Raw genomic sequence first — 18,910 nt, 5'->3', positions numbered from 1 at the left:
TTTCAGTCTGCATCCTCCTGAATTCAAAAACATCCGGTGGATTCTGGCACTATGTCCTGTCCCCAGCTGCAGAAACTCCCTGCCCTGGGTCCCAGGTCCCAGCTGGGTGGCAGCCCTGGATTGCACTCATGCCTCTTCCCTTTACTTGCCTTTCGAATTTGAGCTTGCTGTTGGGTCCCCCTGGGCCTTACTTCTACCATCTTTACCATGACTAAATCTCTGTTCAGTGAGATAATTTCCCAGGTTCCCAGGGATTGTACCTATCTTCTAAAAAGAACATGTGTTGGCTTTGTTTGGATTGTACAAATAGTATATATTCATTGTAAAATGATTGTAAAAACAATGAAAAATATAAATAAGAAAATAAAAACTACCCGGCAATAACACACACACACACACATTCCCACAAGTTGGAAATAATGACTGTAAATATTTGGCTGTCATTTTCGTTTAGCATCATCTCTATGCATTGTATCTGTAAGGATATATTTTTGCTGAGTGGGGTCATACAGTATATACTGCTTTTCGCATGTAACATCATGTCGGCGGTGCATTTACCCTGGCTGAATCGGTCTTAAGAGTACTGCTGATTTCTCTTTTGCCCAGGACCTAGCATGGCCTGCTTTATGTTCTTCGTTGATAATCATGACATTGCTCCCTGCTCCGCTCTTTTCCCCTGTGGGTGGGGAACCCCCTGCCCACCCAGGGTTGTACCCACTACCCACTCCTCTGGAGCCTAACCTGCTGGAACGGATCTCCCTTTGAGGGTCTCTTCCAAGGATGAAAATTGTTGTTGTTGTTTTCCCAGAGATGGCTGCCTCTAGCTGACATCTGCTCCAGGAACCCTTGTTCTAGAAACCCTTGAGTTGTTTTTTGAAGACCCACATCTGTGAAGAGACCCTAAACAACTTCTTCCTTCCTTCCTTCCTTCCTTCATCCCTCCTTCCCTCCCTCCCTCCCTTTCTTCTCTCTCTCTCTCATTCATTCATTCATCCATTCATTCAACAATGTGACCTCAGGAACGAGACCTTCCTTGTCTCAGAGGTTCCCTTTGCCTCCCAGGGACAAAAAGGCAGATTAAGTGAGTCCCTTTTTTTGGGGGGCGCGGTGATGCGCTTTCTGCCCTTGCAGCAGCCAGGAGGGTCTCGGCAGGCGTGTGGATGCCTCTGAACGCATTCCTGCCAGGCCGCGCCCGCCCGCTCCAGGCTGAGACCCTCAAGCCCAAGGCTTTGGACAAGGCCGAATGAAATCTGAATAGCTGAGACTTACTGAGGGCTTATCAAGGGGCTGTTCTAAGGGCACTGCAGGTAACAATGTCATTAACCCGTGCAAGGCCCAACGCATAGATACCATTATAAACCCCACTTTCCAGAGAGGAAACCGAGGCTCACGTTTATTGATACCATCAAGGCTTGGGGCGGGGTCCGGGGTATAGAAATTGTTGCCTCACCCCCGTCTCCCGTCCTCTTTCCGGTCGGAGTGAAGCCCCCGGAGACGGGAGGAAGGAGGACGGCGGCGGAAGGACCCGGGAGCCGCAGGGACGGGCCCGCAGGGAGCTGCCCGGACTCCGAGAGGCCGCGGGTTCTGGCGAGTCTGCAGGAAACCCTTCCCCACCCCCCGGCAGCGCGGCGCGACACCGCCCCCGGGGCGGGCCCAGTGCGTGGCAGCGGGATCACCGGCCCCGTCGGGAAGTTTCCAGCCTGCGAGCGGGCGCCCCTGGACACGCCGGACGTTCCCAGACACGGACCATGCGGCTCCAGCTGCTCCTGGCCCCGCTGAGCTGGCTGCTCCTGGCCGAAACGAAGGGTGATGCCAAGCCGGAGGGTGAGGGCCCCGGGCCGTGGGGCGGGAGGGGGGATCCGGGGCCGGAGGTGGAGTGGGGGGGATGGGGGCAGGTGGGCTGGTCTGGGGACTGCCTCCGTTAGGACCGGCCTGTAGGGGAGGCCTGGGCTTCCGAGGGGTTCTGGGTTCAGGCCAGTTGTCCACTGACTCAGTGGTGGCTTGGACAAGGCACTTACCCTCTTAGGGTTGCGTTTTCCACTTTCGGGCAGCTGGAGGGGAGGAACGGCCCAAGTCCCGTTCATTATTACCCAGAGGGGCAAATAATAATAGCACTCATAATAATAAGGACGATAACTACCTTTGTGGAGCCCTGGCGATGAGTCAGACGTCGATTAAGCAGGATCCTAACCTTCCGAAGTGCATCCTTCTATCATTTCCATTTTCCAGCTGGGCAAACTGAGGCTCCAGAGTTGATTCACTTGCCCAAGGTCTCACCGCTTGTGGGCTTTGAAATCGGGATTCACACCTAGGCCAAGTAACTATGGAGTAAGGGGCACCTGGGCGGGGTGGGGGACAGAAGGGGTGGCTCACATCACAGAGCCGTTTGTACTTTCACCTGTGTCCTCAGTGGTCTGCTCCGCTCCTCCCAGGTGGGTCTTACTCCCTCCGGGTTGCACATGAGGAAACTGAGGCCCAGACAGGTGTAGTGCCTGGCCAGGGGGATCCAGCTTTGGAGTGGGGGATCTCAGATCTGCTGCACTCCGGGTCTAGCGCTTTTCCTACAACCCCAAGGCAGATTGGATTTCAAAGTGTGTCCCGCTATCCTGAGCGGGTGCTTCTCTCTTCCCCAGCCCTCCCTGGACCACCTGCAGGGCCGCCCAGTCAGCATCTGAGAGCCCCAGGAGGACACAGACCACTGGCAGTCCCAGCGAAGCAGAACCAGACTGACCCCACCCTCCATCATCCCCCGTTCCCCTTGGCCCACTCTTCTAGAGAAACTGGGAACCAGAGTGGGGCAGGATGGTAGTGTAGCAGACCCTTGGGCCAGGAAAAGGGGTGGGAGCCACCATTTCTTGAGTACTTCCTTTGTGCCAGGTTCTGCCCAAGGCCATGCGTCTCCTGTGGTAAAACAGTGGTGCTTAATCTCCTTGAGGCTTGGTGTTCTGGCCTGAAAAACAGGCGTGATGGTACCTGCGTCCTAGAGCTCTTGACAAGGATTCCGTGGGATGAGGCCTGTTGGTGAGAGTTCAGCTCAATGCCCAGCCCACAAAGGCATTTTCTTTCTTGGCCCAGCGCTGCCAGGTTTCCTGGACTATCCCAGCAGGGCAGTAAGACAGGTCAAAAAATCCAGTGAGGGAGGTGCTAAGCACAGGGCTGGGTTGGTGGTGTGTGCAAAGGTCCTGTGGCCTGGGTCCAGTTGCTGGCTTTTTTCCCCCTGGCCCTCTCTTCCCTCTGCTTCTGCTGACGTAGGCTCCCTCCACCCCAGACCATCCCAGGAGAGAAACCCCAGCTGCCCAGGGAGGTGATGAAGCCCGGGAGGTGAGTTGGAGGGACCAAATTGATGACAAGGCTTCAGGTGCCCTGACCCCTAGCGGGTGATGGGAGGGGACAGAGTAGACACAAGGCAGCCCCCACAGAGGGTACAGGATTCAGGGTGTTGCTGAGATAATCCAGGTAAAGCACCTAGTAGATAGTAAGCGGGTCCCCAGGCATGTGGCAAAAGTCAGGCCGCTCTCAAGTTTGAGGCCCTGTGCTTCCCTTGCTCCATTCAGATCCTTCTGATACATAAGGAATCATTAGCCCCATTTTGCAGATAGGAAGACTGAGACCCTAAACGGTTAAACACCTGGTCTCAGGTTGCCACAGCTGATTGGAAGTGGCATCGTTGACTGGGACTCAGACCCTCTGCTCATTGCTGCTGACCCCCAGCTCCAGAAGGGGGGGCAGGTGTTGCCGGGAGATGCTGCCTGGGGAAGTCTGCCCAACTGTCCCAGACCCAGGTGGTTGGGACCCCTCAGCCTGCTGGCCAAGGAGGCAGCATTGGATGGTAGTTTTTCCTACAGGCCTTGCCCAAGCTGCCCACTGGAGTCAGCAAGGGGGCACCCCAGCTGCCTGCAGAGGCCAACTCCTTCCTTCCCCTGGCTGGACGGGGACACCCAGCCCCGGTGGCTGGGATGGAGCAGCCGCAGAGGAGTGTTCCATGGGCAGGCGCAGGGACCGTGCCGTGTGTCCCTCAGGGGCCCAGTGAAGCCTGAAGTGGGGCAGGGGGTTTGCTGCACGGGGTGTGGTGCGCGGAGATGCTCTCAGCTGCTTGTCCACCCCCATCTGAACACCCAAGGATTCGGCAACGGAAGGAAAGAGGGACGGTTCTGCCTTTCAAGGTGCTCCCAATCTGAGGGAGGACAGAGAGCTCCTCACCCCAGTGGACGCCCCGTCTGATGGGGGAGACACAGCCCTCTGCCCCCAGAGAGCCGTGTGCCTGAGGGAGGAGACAGTGCCCTGCACTGGGGGGCCCCCAGACTGATGTGGGGGACAGAAAAAGGCCTTCAACAAAGCAGCATCCAAACAAGCAAATTTGCACAGAGCTGAAGGGGTGGGAGAGTCCAAGAGCAACGTGGTCCGCCCTTCTTTTTGTAGTTGCTTCTAGCTGAGCCCCCCTCTCTCCCCGGGCCCATGCCTCTCCCTGCAGGCCTGCCTCTGGCCATGGAGAGGGAAGAAGCAGCCTGAGCCCGATGGCCACTGAGATCTGAGACTCCAGGGACGCTGGCTGGGGCTGGGCTTGGGTGCGAGCTTCAGGTCGTGCTGTTCCCGCCGCAGGAAATGGAGAAGCAGGCAGACCCAGCTGGTTGTGTGTGTGTCAGGGCGGGGCAGTCTGAGGAGACCTGAGGTGGCAGAAACGAGTGGGAGGCCACTCATTTCTGGGGAAGAGGCAGCTGTTGGCTCCAGCCCATGGAATTCACAACTCCTGGCTTCCGGTCCAGCCCTAGGTGGGTGTGGGGGATGGGAGAGGAGCTTCATTCATTCCCGACTCCCCAGAGAGCAGACTGGGTGTGTCATGACCGTGCCTTGAGAGCCAAGGCCACACGCTGACCATACACCCCCCTGCCTGGACCTGCACTGCTTGGGGAGAGGAGGTGGCATCTGAAAGAGCACAGCCGAGCAGGGCCCGAGTCCTCAGGCTTCTCTTAGGATCCCAGAGAGCTGTCTGCACTCCCCGCAAGGCCCCCGTGCCCCCCACGACACTCCCCATCATTCTCACTCTCAGGAAGGCGGCTCCTCTCCATCCCTGCCCCCCAGGGCAGCACTTTAGTTCCCTGGGCCCTTGTCAGTGAAAGCGCAGAGTCCTAACCACTCCTGGACCGCCAAAGAATTCCCTGGTACTATTGTTATTACTCCCATTTTACAGATAAGGAAACAGAGGCACAGAGAGGCTAAGTTACTCTCCCAGCAATCTGTGGCCGTTTGCCACTCCACTCTGCTCTCTGGTTTGCCTCTGCTGACCCTGGATCATGGGTCATCCATCTGGGGAAGCCACTGCTGGACTTTGAGCAGCAGGTCGGGGGCACCGAGAGCCCTGTATGTCGGACCTCATGTGGGCCCTGGCCTCAGCCCAAGGCGGCTGGCTGGACCAGACAGAAAGCAGGTGGGCGGGGCGCTGGGCCACGCTGTCACCCTGTAGGCTGCCCAGAGCCCTGGCTGTGCAGTGCGTTGGGAAGAGACCTCAGTCAGTGACTGCAGCGGGTGCCCACACCGGGGAGGCCTGAGAGAAGGTGGCTGGAAATGCTGGATTCAGTCTACAGCTGGGATTCCCAGCATTCCGGGCTGTTGGACAGGGAAACAGTGGTGAAGGGCATAGGTATTTGGAATTCCAGCTCTTTTCCTTCTCGCTTCGAGGTCCTGTGACCTCGAGGTTATATAGCGTCTCTGGCGTCAGTTTCCTCACCTGTAGAAGGGGGAGTAGAAATATCACCTACCGTACAGGGCGTTGATGGTTACATCTGGTAATGAATGTAACACACCTCACAAGGTGCATGGCATCTAGAAGAGGCTCAACAGTCGCTTACTAGCCATCTCCCCAGGGCTCCTGAAGGCCAGACGCTGCACCTGAGGCCCAAGTCACACTCAGGCCGAGTCCTGGGGAGGGGGAGGGACACCAAGGAAATGGAGACGTGGGCCTGGCCTGGCAAAGGGAGGAGCAGGTTTGTACTGGTACTTCACCTACTGTGCACACGGAGACTTCATGGGCCGAGGACTGACTGGGTAAGGGGATGAGATTGAGGAGGGCTTCCTGGAGGAAGTGGCCTGGGGCCTTTTCAGGGGAAGGAGCAAGTTTTGCAGGCAGGACAAAGGAATGGGGTGCCGGCTGGGTTCAGCGATGCGGTTTCATGGGGGTGTTGAGGGGTGATGCCAGGGTCCCTTAGGGGAGGGGCCTGCCTTGAGTTCTCTTGCTGGGAACCACCTCCCAGGCCCCTGCATTGGAGCCCAGAGTCAGAGGACCAAGGGATGGGTTGGACCAGCGGCTTCTAAACGTGGCTGACATCAGAAATCACCAGGGAAATGTAGGACAAATCCAGACTCCTGGGTGCATCTCAGATCTCTGGTCCTGGGGCCCAAGAATGTGGATTTCACAACCTCCCTTGTGATGCTGATACGCAGGCAGGTTTGGGGCCCTCTGCGCTGGGGGATTTTGTGGGGTCCTTGGCTAGGAGAGTGGGCATTGTGTTGCCCAAGGAACCCAGGATTTGTTAAGGCGCCATTGCGAGCACCTGGCAGGAAAACTGAGTGGAGACAGGCTGGGAAGGAGGAAGGGGGCACGTGGGGAGGGTCCAGCATGGCCTGAGCTGGACAGTCTCATTAGACAGATGGAGATGGACGCCTGGCCACGTCCCAGGCCTGAGCGGTGCGTGCAGAGGTGAAGAGAGGGGATTCTGGGTCCAGGCATCGGTGTCCAAATCATGGTGCTGCCACTTCATGGCTCCCTTGGGCAGGTTACCCTGTCTGAGTCTTGGGTTCCTCACTTCCCCTCACCCACTTCCTGACTTCAGGAGCCCTGGTCCAATGGAGAATCCAGAATGTCACATAGATACACACGCTGGCTTTTTCCATTCATGAAATGTGACACTCTTCCTGTCCCCAGCAGCCCCTGTTGTCGACAAGAGGGCCTCAGAGCTGGGGCTCTGGCTCTCCTTGCCTGAGGGCAGACTTAACCATCCTGGCAGGAGTTGGGGGGAGCCCTTCCCCAAGTGTGAGCAGCACCCCTCTTTCCTGGACCCCAGGGTCAGATGGTGAGGCCTCCCCTCTCCACATCTGCCTAGTGAATTCACCCGCTTCTGCCCCAGGTCTCTGGACCCACCCGCAGCAGATTCTTGCCAATCCTGGCTGGTCCACCTGGCACCAACCCCTTGCTCTGGGACCAGCAGCCTGCCCCTCGGCTTAGCCAGCTCTGTCGGGCTGGACTCCTTTGTTCTTTTAGCCCAGACTCCTCCTGACTTTCTGGGGAGGTCGAGGTGGGAGGACCTTACCTGCCTGTGCTGGCCTGGCCACTTGGTGAGTCTATTCACCCAGAAAAGTGTTAAGACCTGGACCCCAGGGAAGTAAGGCTCACCCAGTGAAACAATGATGGGTGCTGCAAAGTGGGGTCCTGCCCTCTGCCCAGAGAGAGGTCAGGAGAAATCCAAGAAGGCTTCATAGAGGTGGTGGCGGGGAAGAAGTGTCACTGGCCCTGGGACCTGGAGGAAGGTTAGAGAAAGAGCAGAGAGAGGGAGCCCTGGCAGGAGGGAGGAGCCCAACCAGGAGAAGGGCCCACTCAATGGAGGGAATGAGTGTGTCACCAGGCCAGTTAACGGGGGCCTTGAATGCCAGAGCAAGGCGTTTGCCTCTCAGTAATAAGTACCAATAATAGCTTAGTGTGTACCAGCATCCCAACAAGGATTTTACAGGCCTGATCTCATTGAATTAGTCCAGCAGCCCTGCGAAGTAGGTACTACTACTATCCCTATTTTACAAGGGGGAAACCAGCTCAGAAGGGTCAAGGACTTGCCCAAGATCACACAGTTGGTAAGGAGCAGAGCTAGGAGCCTAACCAGGCCAGCTACAGGGAATGCTTTTTTTTTTCTCCTGTGCAGCATGGCTTGTGGGATCTCAGGTCCCCGACCAGGGATTGAACCAGGGCCTCAGCAGTGAAAGCCCGAAATCCTAACCACTAGGCCACCAGGGGACTCCCAGAGCCTTCACTTCTGATAGAACACAGTCTCAAAGTATGGTCTGGGAGGGGCTTCTTCACGGCTCCCAGAGATGGCATCTGGGAGTGTTGCCAGCAGGTTCTGTTGCAGAGGTGAAGCCACACTACAGAGCCCAGAGAGGTCCCTCGTTAAAAAGGTAGCATAGCCACTCTGGCCAAAGGCCAGGATTTCAAGTCAATTTCCACTGCAGGCTAGCTCTTATTGGTTCTCACAGTGTTGGGAGAATCCAAGACCAAGTGAGGCTCAGCAAGAAAGTCTGTTGGGATTGATTAGCAATGTCTGCCCTGAGTGCGGGCACGGAGAGCTGTGATTGTTGCCCGGCTAATGTCATATTGGCCAGAGAGGTCCTCCTGTTGTTCAGCATTCAGAGCGAATCCTTTCCTCTGCTCCGAAATCCAGAGAGACCCAGTGTCACAATGCAAGGTGCAGACACCTCTGCTCTGGGTACTTCCTGCCACGTTGGTCAGTTACCAGATGAACTGAGCCCTGAAGGAGAATTGGGAGACCCAGGTTATGTCCCAGCTCTGTCATTAACCAGCTGAGTGATCTTAGGTGTGTCTCTTCCTACCTGGGCCCTGGGCCCTTGTCTATAATGGGTTGACATGAAGATACATCCTGTGGGATTTGACACATCCCCTGGGCACGGTCATCCATTCCTGCTGTCACCTCTCTTCATCCTTCATTCCCTTCTCTGTCCCTAGACAACCTTTTGGTCCTCACGGTGGCCACAAAGGAGACTGAGGGGTTCCGACGCTTCAAGCGCTCAGCCCAGTTCTTCAACTACAAGATCCAGGTAAGGGGCTCCCCAGGTGGGGCAGAGATAGCCGAGGGGTGGTGGGAGAGTCCAAGAGCTGGATGTCTGCCTTTCCGAAACTGACTTGGGCCCGAAGGGAAATCTTCTGGAAAAGCAAGATGGGAGGAACATAAGCAAAGTCTAGGAGATGCTGGAGGTAGAGGGTGTGTGGAAGGTGAGACTCGAGAGGTATGTGGGAGTGCTCATGTTAGTGCATCAGACTCACCTGGGGACCTGTGGCTAGTTTAGAGGGTAGGGCCTGGGGATCAGCATTTCCACGAGGCCTCCCAGGTGATTTGGGGATGCCCTTGTCTGGATATCTTACCTGTATCAACACTGCTGTAAAGAAACACAAGCTAACGCCATGTCCATCAGTGGCATGGATTTCGTGTCCGGTGCATGCAGTCTGTGGGGCTGAGCCCTGCAGGGAGAGATTCCTCCATTTCACTGAGTGTGCTGAGTGCCTCCTTGTGTCAGGTGCCGTGGTTGGCTCTGGGGACAGAATGATGGACGAGACAGACCAGGGCACTGCCTACACAGCTTGCAGTCTAGTGGCTTTAAGCCAGAAAGAAAGAGTATTAGTTTGTGGCTTCCCTGGTGGCACAGTGGCTAAGAATTCGCCTGGCAATGGAGGAGACAGGGGTTCGAGCCCTAGTCCAGGAAGATCCCACATGCCGAGGAGCAACTAAGCCCGTGTGCCACAACTACTGGAGCCTGCGCACCTAGAGCCCATGCTTCACAACAAGAGAAGCCACTGCAATGAGAAGCCCGCATACCGCAATGAAGAGTAGCCCCCGCTCGCCGCAACTAGAGAAAACCCGTGTACAGGAACAAAGACCCAATGCAGCCCAAAATAAATAAATAAATACAATAAATTTTAAAAAATTCATCATAAGAAAGTGTATTAGTTTACATAAATGGGGCTTGAGGCAGTGGGTTGCTTCAGGCACAGCTGGATCTAGGAGTTCAAGCAGCATGGTAAGGGCCTTGTCTTTCCACCTCTAGGCCCTGTTTGTTTTCATTTGCAGACATGTTCTCTCTACATGGTGGGAGGATAACCACCAGCCATAGACCCACATGCCCCAGCTTCACAACCTCAGCAGAACAAGACAACTTTTCAAAAAATAATTTATTTATTTATTTATTTATTTATTTTTTGGCTGTGTTGGGTCTTCGTTTCTGTGTGAAGGTGAGCGGGGGCCATTCTTCACCGCGGTGCGCGTGCCTCTCACTGTCGCGGCCTCTCTTGCTGCAGAGCACAGGCTCCAGACGCGCAGGCTCAGTAGTTGTGGCTCACGGGCCCAGTTGCTCCGTGGCATGCGGAATCTTCCCAGACCAGGGCTCAAACCCGTGTCCCCTACATTGGCAGGCAGATTCTCAACCACTGCACCACCAGGGAAGCCCAACCTTTCCTTACTTTTAACAGAACAGTCCCAGGGAAGACTCTGATAGGCCCTCCTTGGGTTACATGCTCAAACTCATGGCTCTGGGAGAGATGGGAGACTCTGATTGGCCAGCCATGGTCACGTGACCACACCAGGAGCCTGCTCAGCCAGCCACACATATGTCTTAGAATGGTTTCCCACGGGGAGGGGAGGAGGTGCTGGACACAGACAGAAGCAAAGATGTGCACTGCCCAGGTGGGGTTGGAAATTGAGCTGGCCCGCTTTTTCTTTACCAAAAGCTCATGTTAAGGGGCCTTTCTCTGCAGGCGCTGGGGCTGGGGGAGGACTGGCATGGGGAGAAGGAGATGTCGGCAGGGGGAGGGCTGAAGGTTCGACTACTGAAGAAAGCCCTGGAGAAGCACGCAGACAAGGAGAACCTGGTCATTCTCTTCACAGACAGGTAGGCAGCTGAGAGGTAGAAGAATATTCTAGAAGGAGGTCCTGCCAGGACATCAGGGATGAGGGGGGTTACTCTAGCTAAGGTTGCCCGAAGTTTTAAGGGGTCTGTGAACCCCAGAAAAGACCCATGTCCACTCTTGGCGAATAGATGGGTGGGGGGACCTGCCCAGGTACACTGAGCTGTGCTTTGAGTGTGAGATGGGCAGAGATTATGGGGACCACGTCTCTGCCCAGGAAGGGGGTGGAAACGTGGTGGGCAGGGGCAGAGGCAACAGGGCAGATCCATTTCCCAGATGTGGCCTGGGGCTGGCGTGGGAGGAGGGGGAGAGCCTTGATCCCTGGTCTCCTCCTGCCTGTACCCTCCTGAGCCCCTGCCTCCCTCTCCCCCGCCCCTTCTCCTCCCTGTTCACCTCTGCCCTGCCCTGTCTTCTCCCGGCTCTGGCCACAGCTACGACGTAGTGTTTGCCTCGGGGCCCCGAGAGCTCCTGAAGAAGTTCCGGCAGGCCAGGAGCCAGGTGGTCTTCTCTGCCGAGGAGCTCATCTACCCAGACCGCAGGCTGGAGGCCAAGTACCCGGTGGTATCTGACGGCAAGAGGTTCCTGGGCTCTGGAGGTGAGGGGCCCGGGTGCGGAGTGTGTGGGAGGCTGGGCAGGCTCCAGCGGGGTCCGTCTGCTGCCTGGGTGCGGATCCCCACTGGCTTGACATCCATGCGGATGGCTCACGGGTCCTGAACGCAGAACGTCCTCAGTAGAACTCCTGACTTTTTAACCCTTAAATCGGCTTCTCTGCAACCTTCCTTGTCTCATTCAATAGCTCCCCATCTGCACAGGGCAAAACAGGGAGTCACCCCAGATTCCGCCCTTGCCTTCGCGCACTTTAGTCCATCAGCAGGTCACACCGCTTCCAATGCAAAAGATCTCCGGAATCTGCCCTCTCATGTCCACGCTTCTTGCCGTTGCCTCATGGGGCCCCTGGCATAGGCAGTAGTCTCCTAACTGCTCTGCCAGCCTCCACCCTCGCCCCTTCCAGTCCATTCTTCACCCAGCAGCCAGATGCGAGTCTACACACATCACTCAGTGACTTCCTACTGCACGGAGAACAAAATCCATATTTTATTCTGGATTCCTCTGCCCAGCCAGGGAAGGAGGATCCGCCCCCAGGGACCACATTTCCCCAAGAAATTTCTTCCCACATTGGCCAAGAGAGCTAGCACAGTCCAGATGGCCTGGCCCTGGCCCTGGCCCAGGGGTGGAGGTGTCCCCTAGGGCAGGGCCCTCCCTGGCTGCCCACCTTCTCCTTTTCCTCTTCCCTTCTCACCAGTCTGCACTGTAGCCTGGGGGCTGTGTGGGCCTTACCCTCTAAGGCCTCCTGTACTGCGTGACCTTGGCTTAGCCTCTGCCCTTCTCTGGATCAAGTTTCTCAGATAATTGTCGAAAAGGGGCTCCAAGCCTATGCCCCACCAGCCCTGCTCTCCTGGGCTTCTGGTGTAATTCATTTATTCGCCACCTGTGTGGTGCCCAGGACCTGAGCTGGTGCAGCTTAATGGACAGCACCGATTTTTCTCTCTGGGCTCAGTGGGAACTTGTCACCAAGTGGCATTAACTGGCAGGCTGTTTCCAACCTGTAGACATGACCTCTTCTCAATCCAGGAGGGCTTCTGAGAGGAGGCAGGGCTTATGGGTAAGGAAGTGGGAGGTGGATGAGAGGGGAAGCTGGGAAGAGGCCAGCCCCTGGCTTAGAGGCTGGAAGCTAAGTGTCTGTCTCTGTGTGTCCCCCACCCCCAGGCTTCATCGGTTATGCCCCCAACCTCAGCAAACTGGTGGCCGAGTGGGAGGGTCAGGACAGTGACAGTGACCAGCTCTTTTACACCAAGATCTTCTTGGACCCGGAGAAGAGGGTAAGAGGCAGTGGGTGGGACTGTGTGATCTTGATGCCGGATTCCCCCAGACCAGGCTGCACTGGGAGCAGCCCCTGGCCCCCAGGCCTGACCCCCTGGGTTGGGCATTGACACTCCATTTATCTATTCTTCGATTCACTCATTTATTCAGTAGGTATTTATTGAGTGCCTGTGGTGTGTGAGACGCTGTCAGGTGTAAGGCAGGGATATGGCAATGAACAAGACAGTTGGGGTCTCTGACCTCGTGGACCTTCAAGCTGGGGACACAAGGAATTTACAGCCTCATGTCAGGTGGTGAGGATGGTCATGAAAGGAACTGACAGGCTGAGCTGCCCCTGCCCACCCCTTCCTGGAGGTTTTCTAGGGGGCTGATGTGATCTTGGCTGGACCTGGGCCCCAGAAGCTAGGCCTCTCAGCCTGTCTCAAGGCAGGGATCATTGGGGAATTCCCTGGTGGTCCAGTGGTTAGGACTCTGCGCTTTCATTGCCAAGGGTGCGGGTTCAATCCCTGGTTGGGGAACTAAGATCTCTCAAGCCACGTGGCTAGGCCAAAAAAAAAAAAAAAGCAGAGATCATTGAGGGGAATGGAGGCTGTAGAACTGGGCCAGTGTAGCCCCAAAGCCAGCCAGTGTCCTCTGGGCAGGCAGGAAATTTAGGGAGCCCTTGAAGGGGGTCAATATTCCTGGATTCTTCCCTGTTTACCCCCCCAACCCCTGTTTGTTCTGTGCTGTGTGACGTAGGGTAACTCATTTTCCCTCTCTGGGCCTCGATTTTTGTCATCCATGAAATAATGAAATGAAGCAATTGGACTTGTGCCGTGGAAACTATGAACCTGACGTTTAGTTAGCTCAGTCCTTCCTCCTCCTTCCCCTTTGCCTCCAGTGACACTGCTAGCAGAAGCCCATGGTCTAAAACAAAACAGTGGAGCTGTTCTCTGTGGGATGAAGGCTGAGCCTAGAGTGTCACTTGGTCTGGCCTAGGGCTCCATGAGACACAGTCAGATCTCGAAGAGGCAGCATTATGCAGTGAACGTAGACCTCAGGGCCAGGCTGCCAGGCTCAGATGCCAGCTTAGCCACTTACTAAGTGTGTGACCTTGAGCAAGTTATCCAACCTCTCTGTGCCTTGTTTTTTTTTTTTTTTTTTTTAAATTTTTATTTATTTACTTATTTGGCTGCGTTGGGTCTTCGCTGCTGCACACGGGCTTTCTCTAGTTGCGGCGAGCGGGGACTACTCTTCGTTGAGGTGCGAGGGCTTCTCATTGCCGTGGCTTCTCTTATTGTGGAGCACGGGCTCTAGGCACGCGGGCTCAGTAGTTGTGGCTCGTGGGCTGTAGAGCGCGGGCTCAGTAGTTGCGGCACACGGGCTTAGTTTCTCCGTGGCACGTGGGATCTTCCTGGAGCAGGGCTCGAACCCGTGTCCCCTGCATTGACAGGCGGATTCTTAACCACTGCGCCACCAGGGCAGTCCGTGTGCCTTGTTTTTAAGTCTATAAGGGTGTTGTGTGGATTAAATTAATGTACATATAATACTTAGGATGTGATTGGCACACAGTAAAGTGCTAAACAAGCATTTGTTATTACTATGGTGGTTGTTGTAGTTGAACCAGCTGTTTCCTTAGATTCCTTCCAGTTCTGAGAGTCCCTGGTTCTCTGTGATTAGAGCCACTAGACTAGTAGATCCCAGGGCCTTGGCAGCTGGCTGCCCTTCCCAAGGCTCCCAGCCGCCCTGATGTGACCGGGCAAAGTGGGTGTGGGGAAAGGAAGTGGCGGAAGTGGGGGTACGGATTCCCCACACTGGGTGATGGAGCCTTGTCCTCTGCCAGGGCCTGTCCCTGCTGCAGCCTGGTGCCCTCTTTCCCGCAGGAGGGAATCAATATCACCCTGGACCACCGTTGCCGTATCTTCCAGAATCTGGATGGAGCCTTGGGTGAGCAGCCCCGACAGGGAGGGGGCTCCTGAGAGGCGTGGCAAGGAGATGAGGATTCCAGGCAGGGCCCGAGCCCAGGAGGTTCCTCTCGGGTTGTTGTGCTGGGATGTCGCCCACCTCATCCCCAGGTCCCCAGAGACCACCTGGATGTCCTCTGGGGGCAGAGCTGTGTCTCTCTGTGCGTGGAGAAAGGAGGGCCAAGAGGTCATTCCAGAGAGCCTGCCGGACACCGGGGCTCAGCCTGGGAGGAGCTGGGGGATGCCCTCCGCGGGTACCTGATCCCTGCCCTGCATAACCGGTCTTTAGAGGCGAGCCTGCTTCACCTCCTTCCCCTGCCCTCCCACCTCCCAGGTGAAGACTTCCTGGGCTGGGGGCAGGGAGTTGATGGATGGCTTTGGAAGCAGAGAGGCCACTTGGCCCTTGAAACTGCAAATGCTCTTGGCCTGGTCCTGTCAGTGGCTGGTGATGACATTGCTTTGCCACCGTCTTGCTGGGTGACCTCAGGCAAGACACACACACACACACACACCGCTCAGGCCTCAGTTTTCCCATGCTTAGAAAAGAGAATTGGGACCAGATCATTGATTGGTGATTTAAAGGGGTAAGTGGACCTCTTTGAGAAACTGAGGAGAGCTCCGGCTCCCCTCCCAGGGAGGTGCAGAAGCATTGCGTGCTTTGGCCTGTGGGTTCTGGGAGTTTGTGAACCTAGATTAAGAAGCTGGGTCCAGACCACCTCTTAGGTGGCAGCACAGAGCTTGCACAGAGGGGCTCCCATCACATGATCGCCCACCACAAAAGGCCTCCCAGCCCGGCATCTTCTCAGGTCTCTGGGAAAAGGCCTTTCTGCCTTTTATAACTGTCAGGCAAGGCAGCGTCCTACCCGCTGTCTTACGTGCAGATTGACCAGGGCAGAGCTTGGGTATTGGGACCCTACTGCAGGGACTTTCTCCATCGGGACAGGATCTGTCCCTGCCCGACCCAGGCCTCCCTGCTGGTTGAACTGCACCTGGAGCTGGGGTGTTTCAGGTCTTTGCTTGCTCCCGTCCTCTGCTTCTGGCTCTAATAAGTAATCACAACAAACAGTAGGGGTTGCCGTGGATTCCATGCTTACCACGTGCCAGGCGTGGTGCTAAGTACTCGGGGGGCACGGAATCCTCCCACTCTAACCCCCATTTTACAGATGAGGAAACTGAGGCTCAGAGAGGTGAAGTGACTAGCCCGGGGCCTCACTGGGGGAGACTTCGGATTCTAGCCCATCCTGTCAGCCCTGGAGCTTGGCCTGTGGGCCTGATGCTGGACAGGTCTCTGCTTTCTGCCCCCCAGATGAGGTGGTGCTCAAGTTTGAAATGGGCCAAGTGAGAGCAAGGAACCTGGCTTACGACACCCTCCCAGTCCTGATTCATGGCAATGGGCCTACCAAGGTAGGGAGGGGCCCCGGCTCCCGAGGGAGAGTGGGATGGGGGTCCAGAATCCCAATTATGCTCCCACTGTGACACCCCAGCTCCTCCTTGGGGTCAGGGCCACCCACCTGGAACCCACTCATTGCCTCTGACCTCACATCTGAGTTCAGTGTGGTGCCTTCTCTCCTTACTGTGGTGGTTGGTGATGCCCTGTCCATCTCTGCTGGACCACAAAGGAGGCTCCTGTCCCTATCCAGGCCCAGACTGGGCTGCCCTGAGTCATCTGTACCCTGCCACTCCCAGGCAGGCTTGTTTCTACATTCAGCAAACACCGATTGAGTGCTTGTACCAGGGCATGAGGGCTCGCCAGCCCTGAACAGGACAGCCTGTTCCCTGTGCTCCTAGAGCTACAGAAGGGGCGGGGGAGCAGGCCAGACCCAGCTGGCCCCTGGGGAACGGGCCCCTGGATGGATCACAGCACATTTCTTGGAGTGTGGTCCTTGACCACCCTCGTTGGAATCACGTGGACGGAGGGGAAGGAGAGGGTGTTAAAATGCAGATTTCCTGATGCCACCCAAGAGCTGCTCATTTGGAGTGTCTGCAGGGGTGGGGCTCAGGAATCTGCGTTTTACAAGCTCCCAGGAGATCCAAAGATCTGCGTTTTACAAGCTCCCAGGAGATCCAAAGATGAGGAAGCCCCAGAGTGCTGAGTCCTCCCTGGGTCCTCCTTCGGGGCTGCTTTGGTGATCTCCAGGGGGACGGGCACGCTCTCCAAGTCCCACCCCAACTAAAGCCACATTCCTGTCCCCTTAGGGGAGGCTGGGGTGCAGGCCCACAAGGGGCCCAGGGAGATGTGACTTCTCGGTCGGGGAGGGCTGAGCCTGTTTCCTCTCAGAGCCTCGTCTCCCCACAGCTGCAGCTGAACTACCTGGGCAACTACATCCCACGCTTCTGGACCTTTGAGACGGGATGCGCTGTGTGTGATGAGGGCCTGCGCAGCCTCAAGGGCTTGGGGGTGAGGCTGCTGGACCCCGGGGTTCCGTCCCTCGGGGAGGGGAGGATGGTGGATTCTGGAGGCTCTGTTGTCTCTGGTGGGAGGTAAAGGGGTCACCTCCCTGTCTGGGGTTCCATCCTCTTCCTCCCCACCCACACACCTCCTCCTGGAAACCTTCTCGGTCTACACGCTCCAGATTCCCCCAGATGCCTACGTTCTGGTTTCTTCTGCCTGGTCCTTCAGGTGCTCCTCCTGCAGCCTTCTCCCCATCCCACGGAACTTACCCCTCACTTAAGGCCCACTGCAGACCCCACGCCAGCCAAGCTCTCCCGACGGCGTGCCGTCAACCCGTCCTCGCTCCAAGGCTGGGCTCACGCTGCTCTCGTCCCCGGCAGGGACAGCCTCCTGCTGCTTCCCTGCCTCTGCCACCTGCACATCCTGCTCGGAGGGCCCCGGCCCAGGCCCCTTTCCTGCTAAGTCCGCAAGCGTCTGCCTGTGGCTCCAGATCCCTCAGGCCATCCTCGGGGCCCAGCGGTGGCGCAATGGCTGGACATCGCCGGGCTCTTGTGCCGCCCTCTCCCCATGCAGGATGAAGCTCTGCCCACCGTCCTGGTTGGCGTGTTCATCGAACAGCCCACGCCGTTCCTGTCCCTGTTCTTCCAGCGGCTCCTGCGCCTCCACTACCCCCGGAAACGGCTGCGGCTTTTCATTCACAGCCATGTGAGTAGCAGGCACTTGGTGGGGTCGCCGTGTGGCTTGGGTCAAGGGCTCAGCCTCACAAGACGCCCTGAGACCTCTGAGGAAGTGACTGAACCGGGGTTGTCTGGGCCAAACGGAAGTGGGCAGTGGGCCGTATCCCCAGTCGCTGGGTTGACTGTGGAGTCAGTCTGGCCGGGTTTGAACCCCAACATCATTGCTTATATTAGCTGTGTGACCTTGGGCGTGTTATTCAGCCTCTCTGGGCTTCAGTTTTCTCATCGCTTAGGTCTGTTAGATAGGGATCATGTTAGTGCGGGCCATGTAGAATTGCTGCAAGCGTTAAACAAGTTGCGTAGTAGGTGCTCTCAGCTGACATTGTCATTGTTTCCCTTCCCGCCTCAGGCAGTCTTTCCTGATTTGACCTGGTGATAGTCAACTTGGTTTTCAGTCTTCGAGTGCCTTCTGAGGAATCGGGGAGGGCCTGGAGGCCTGCTACTTTGTGGCTTTCAGGGCTAGCTCCCTCCCTTGCCTGCCTCTCCTTCCCAGACAGATAAAGTCCCGCCTCTCAGCTTTTGCTGAGAGAAGCCAGATACGCTCTCCAAATCGTTAAGACTCCTTGTCTTCCCCAGTCTTCTCAGCTGCCCCGTCTAGGTCACCCCTTTCCGAGACCTCTCGGCCCTGGCTGTCTGCACCTCACCCCCAGGGACCTGTGGTCCCCCACTCAGCTCAGCTCTGCGTGGGTCACAGACATTCATTCAACTGTTCCACCTGGAAACAGGAGGAGGGTGTAGGCCCTGCCCTTGGGAGGCTGCCAGCTTCCCTGGAGACGTCAAACCTCACACACATGCACTCTGACTGTATAGAAAAAGAGAACCGTTCCAGGCAGTCTTTGAGGACCTACTCTGTGCTCTGACTTGTTGACTCCTTGCAGTGACCCCGTGAGGGAGGCATGATCGCCCTCCCGTTTTGCAAAGGAGGAAACTGAAGCTGAGATGCGTGAAGTGACTCGTCCAAGTTCATGCAGCTAATCAGAGCAGAGCTGGGTTTCTCTCTGAACCCTGGGTTTCTTTGTTTGTTTGTTTGTTTGAATTTTTATTTATTTATTTATTTTTATTTATTTTTGGCTGTGTTGGGTCTTCGTTGCTGTGCGAGGGCTTTCTCCAGTTGCGGCGAGTGGGGGCCACTCTTCATCGCGGTGCGCGGGCCTCTCACTGTCGCGGCCTCTCCCGTTGCTGAGCACAGGCTCCACACGCGCAGGCTCAGTAGTTGTGACTCACGGGCTTAGTTGCTCCGCGGCATGTGGGATCTTCCCAGACCAGGGCTCGAACCCGT

The 18,910-nt window shown here is 56.5% G+C and overlaps 1 protein-coding gene across 3 annotated transcripts in view; it reads left to right on the top strand.

Moving 5' to 3' along the window:
* Window positions 1–1,132: 1,132 nt before the first annotated feature.
* The window catches only part of PLOD1 (procollagen-lysine,2-oxoglutarate 5-dioxygenase 1), a 28,653-nt gene continuing 10,875 nt past the window's right edge, over window positions 1,133–18,910 (top strand). The window contains exons 1-10 of one of the 3 annotated variants that reach the window (XM_067017215.1): window positions 1,133–1,307; window positions 1,486–1,824; window positions 8,726–8,817; window positions 10,529–10,662; window positions 11,110–11,273; window positions 12,446–12,558; window positions 14,422–14,485; window positions 15,809–15,906; window positions 16,799–16,900; window positions 17,468–17,599. In XM_067017215.1, the coding sequence (XP_066873316.1) occupies window positions 1,749–1,824; window positions 8,726–8,817; window positions 10,529–10,662; window positions 11,110–11,273; window positions 12,446–12,558; window positions 14,422–14,485; window positions 15,809–15,906; window positions 16,799–16,900; window positions 17,468–17,599 (975 nt within the window). In that variant the 5' untranslated portion in view covers window positions 1,133–1,307; window positions 1,486–1,748. Of the gene's footprint in view, window positions 1,308–1,470; window positions 1,825–8,725; window positions 8,818–10,528; window positions 10,663–11,109; window positions 11,274–12,445; window positions 12,559–14,421; window positions 14,486–15,808; window positions 15,907–16,798; window positions 16,901–17,467; window positions 17,600–18,910 lie in introns of those variants that run through there. The other 2 variants (XM_059041830.2, XR_010837435.1) reach the window with 2 other exon arrangements.

The sequence above is a fragment of the Kogia breviceps genome, chromosome 1, assembly GCF_026419965.1.
Source record: "Kogia breviceps isolate mKogBre1 chromosome 1, mKogBre1 haplotype 1, whole genome shotgun sequence".
NCBI lineage: Eukaryota > Metazoa > Chordata > Mammalia > Artiodactyla > Physeteridae > Kogia > Kogia breviceps.
This window is presented reverse-complemented; position numbering and strand designations above follow the sequence as displayed.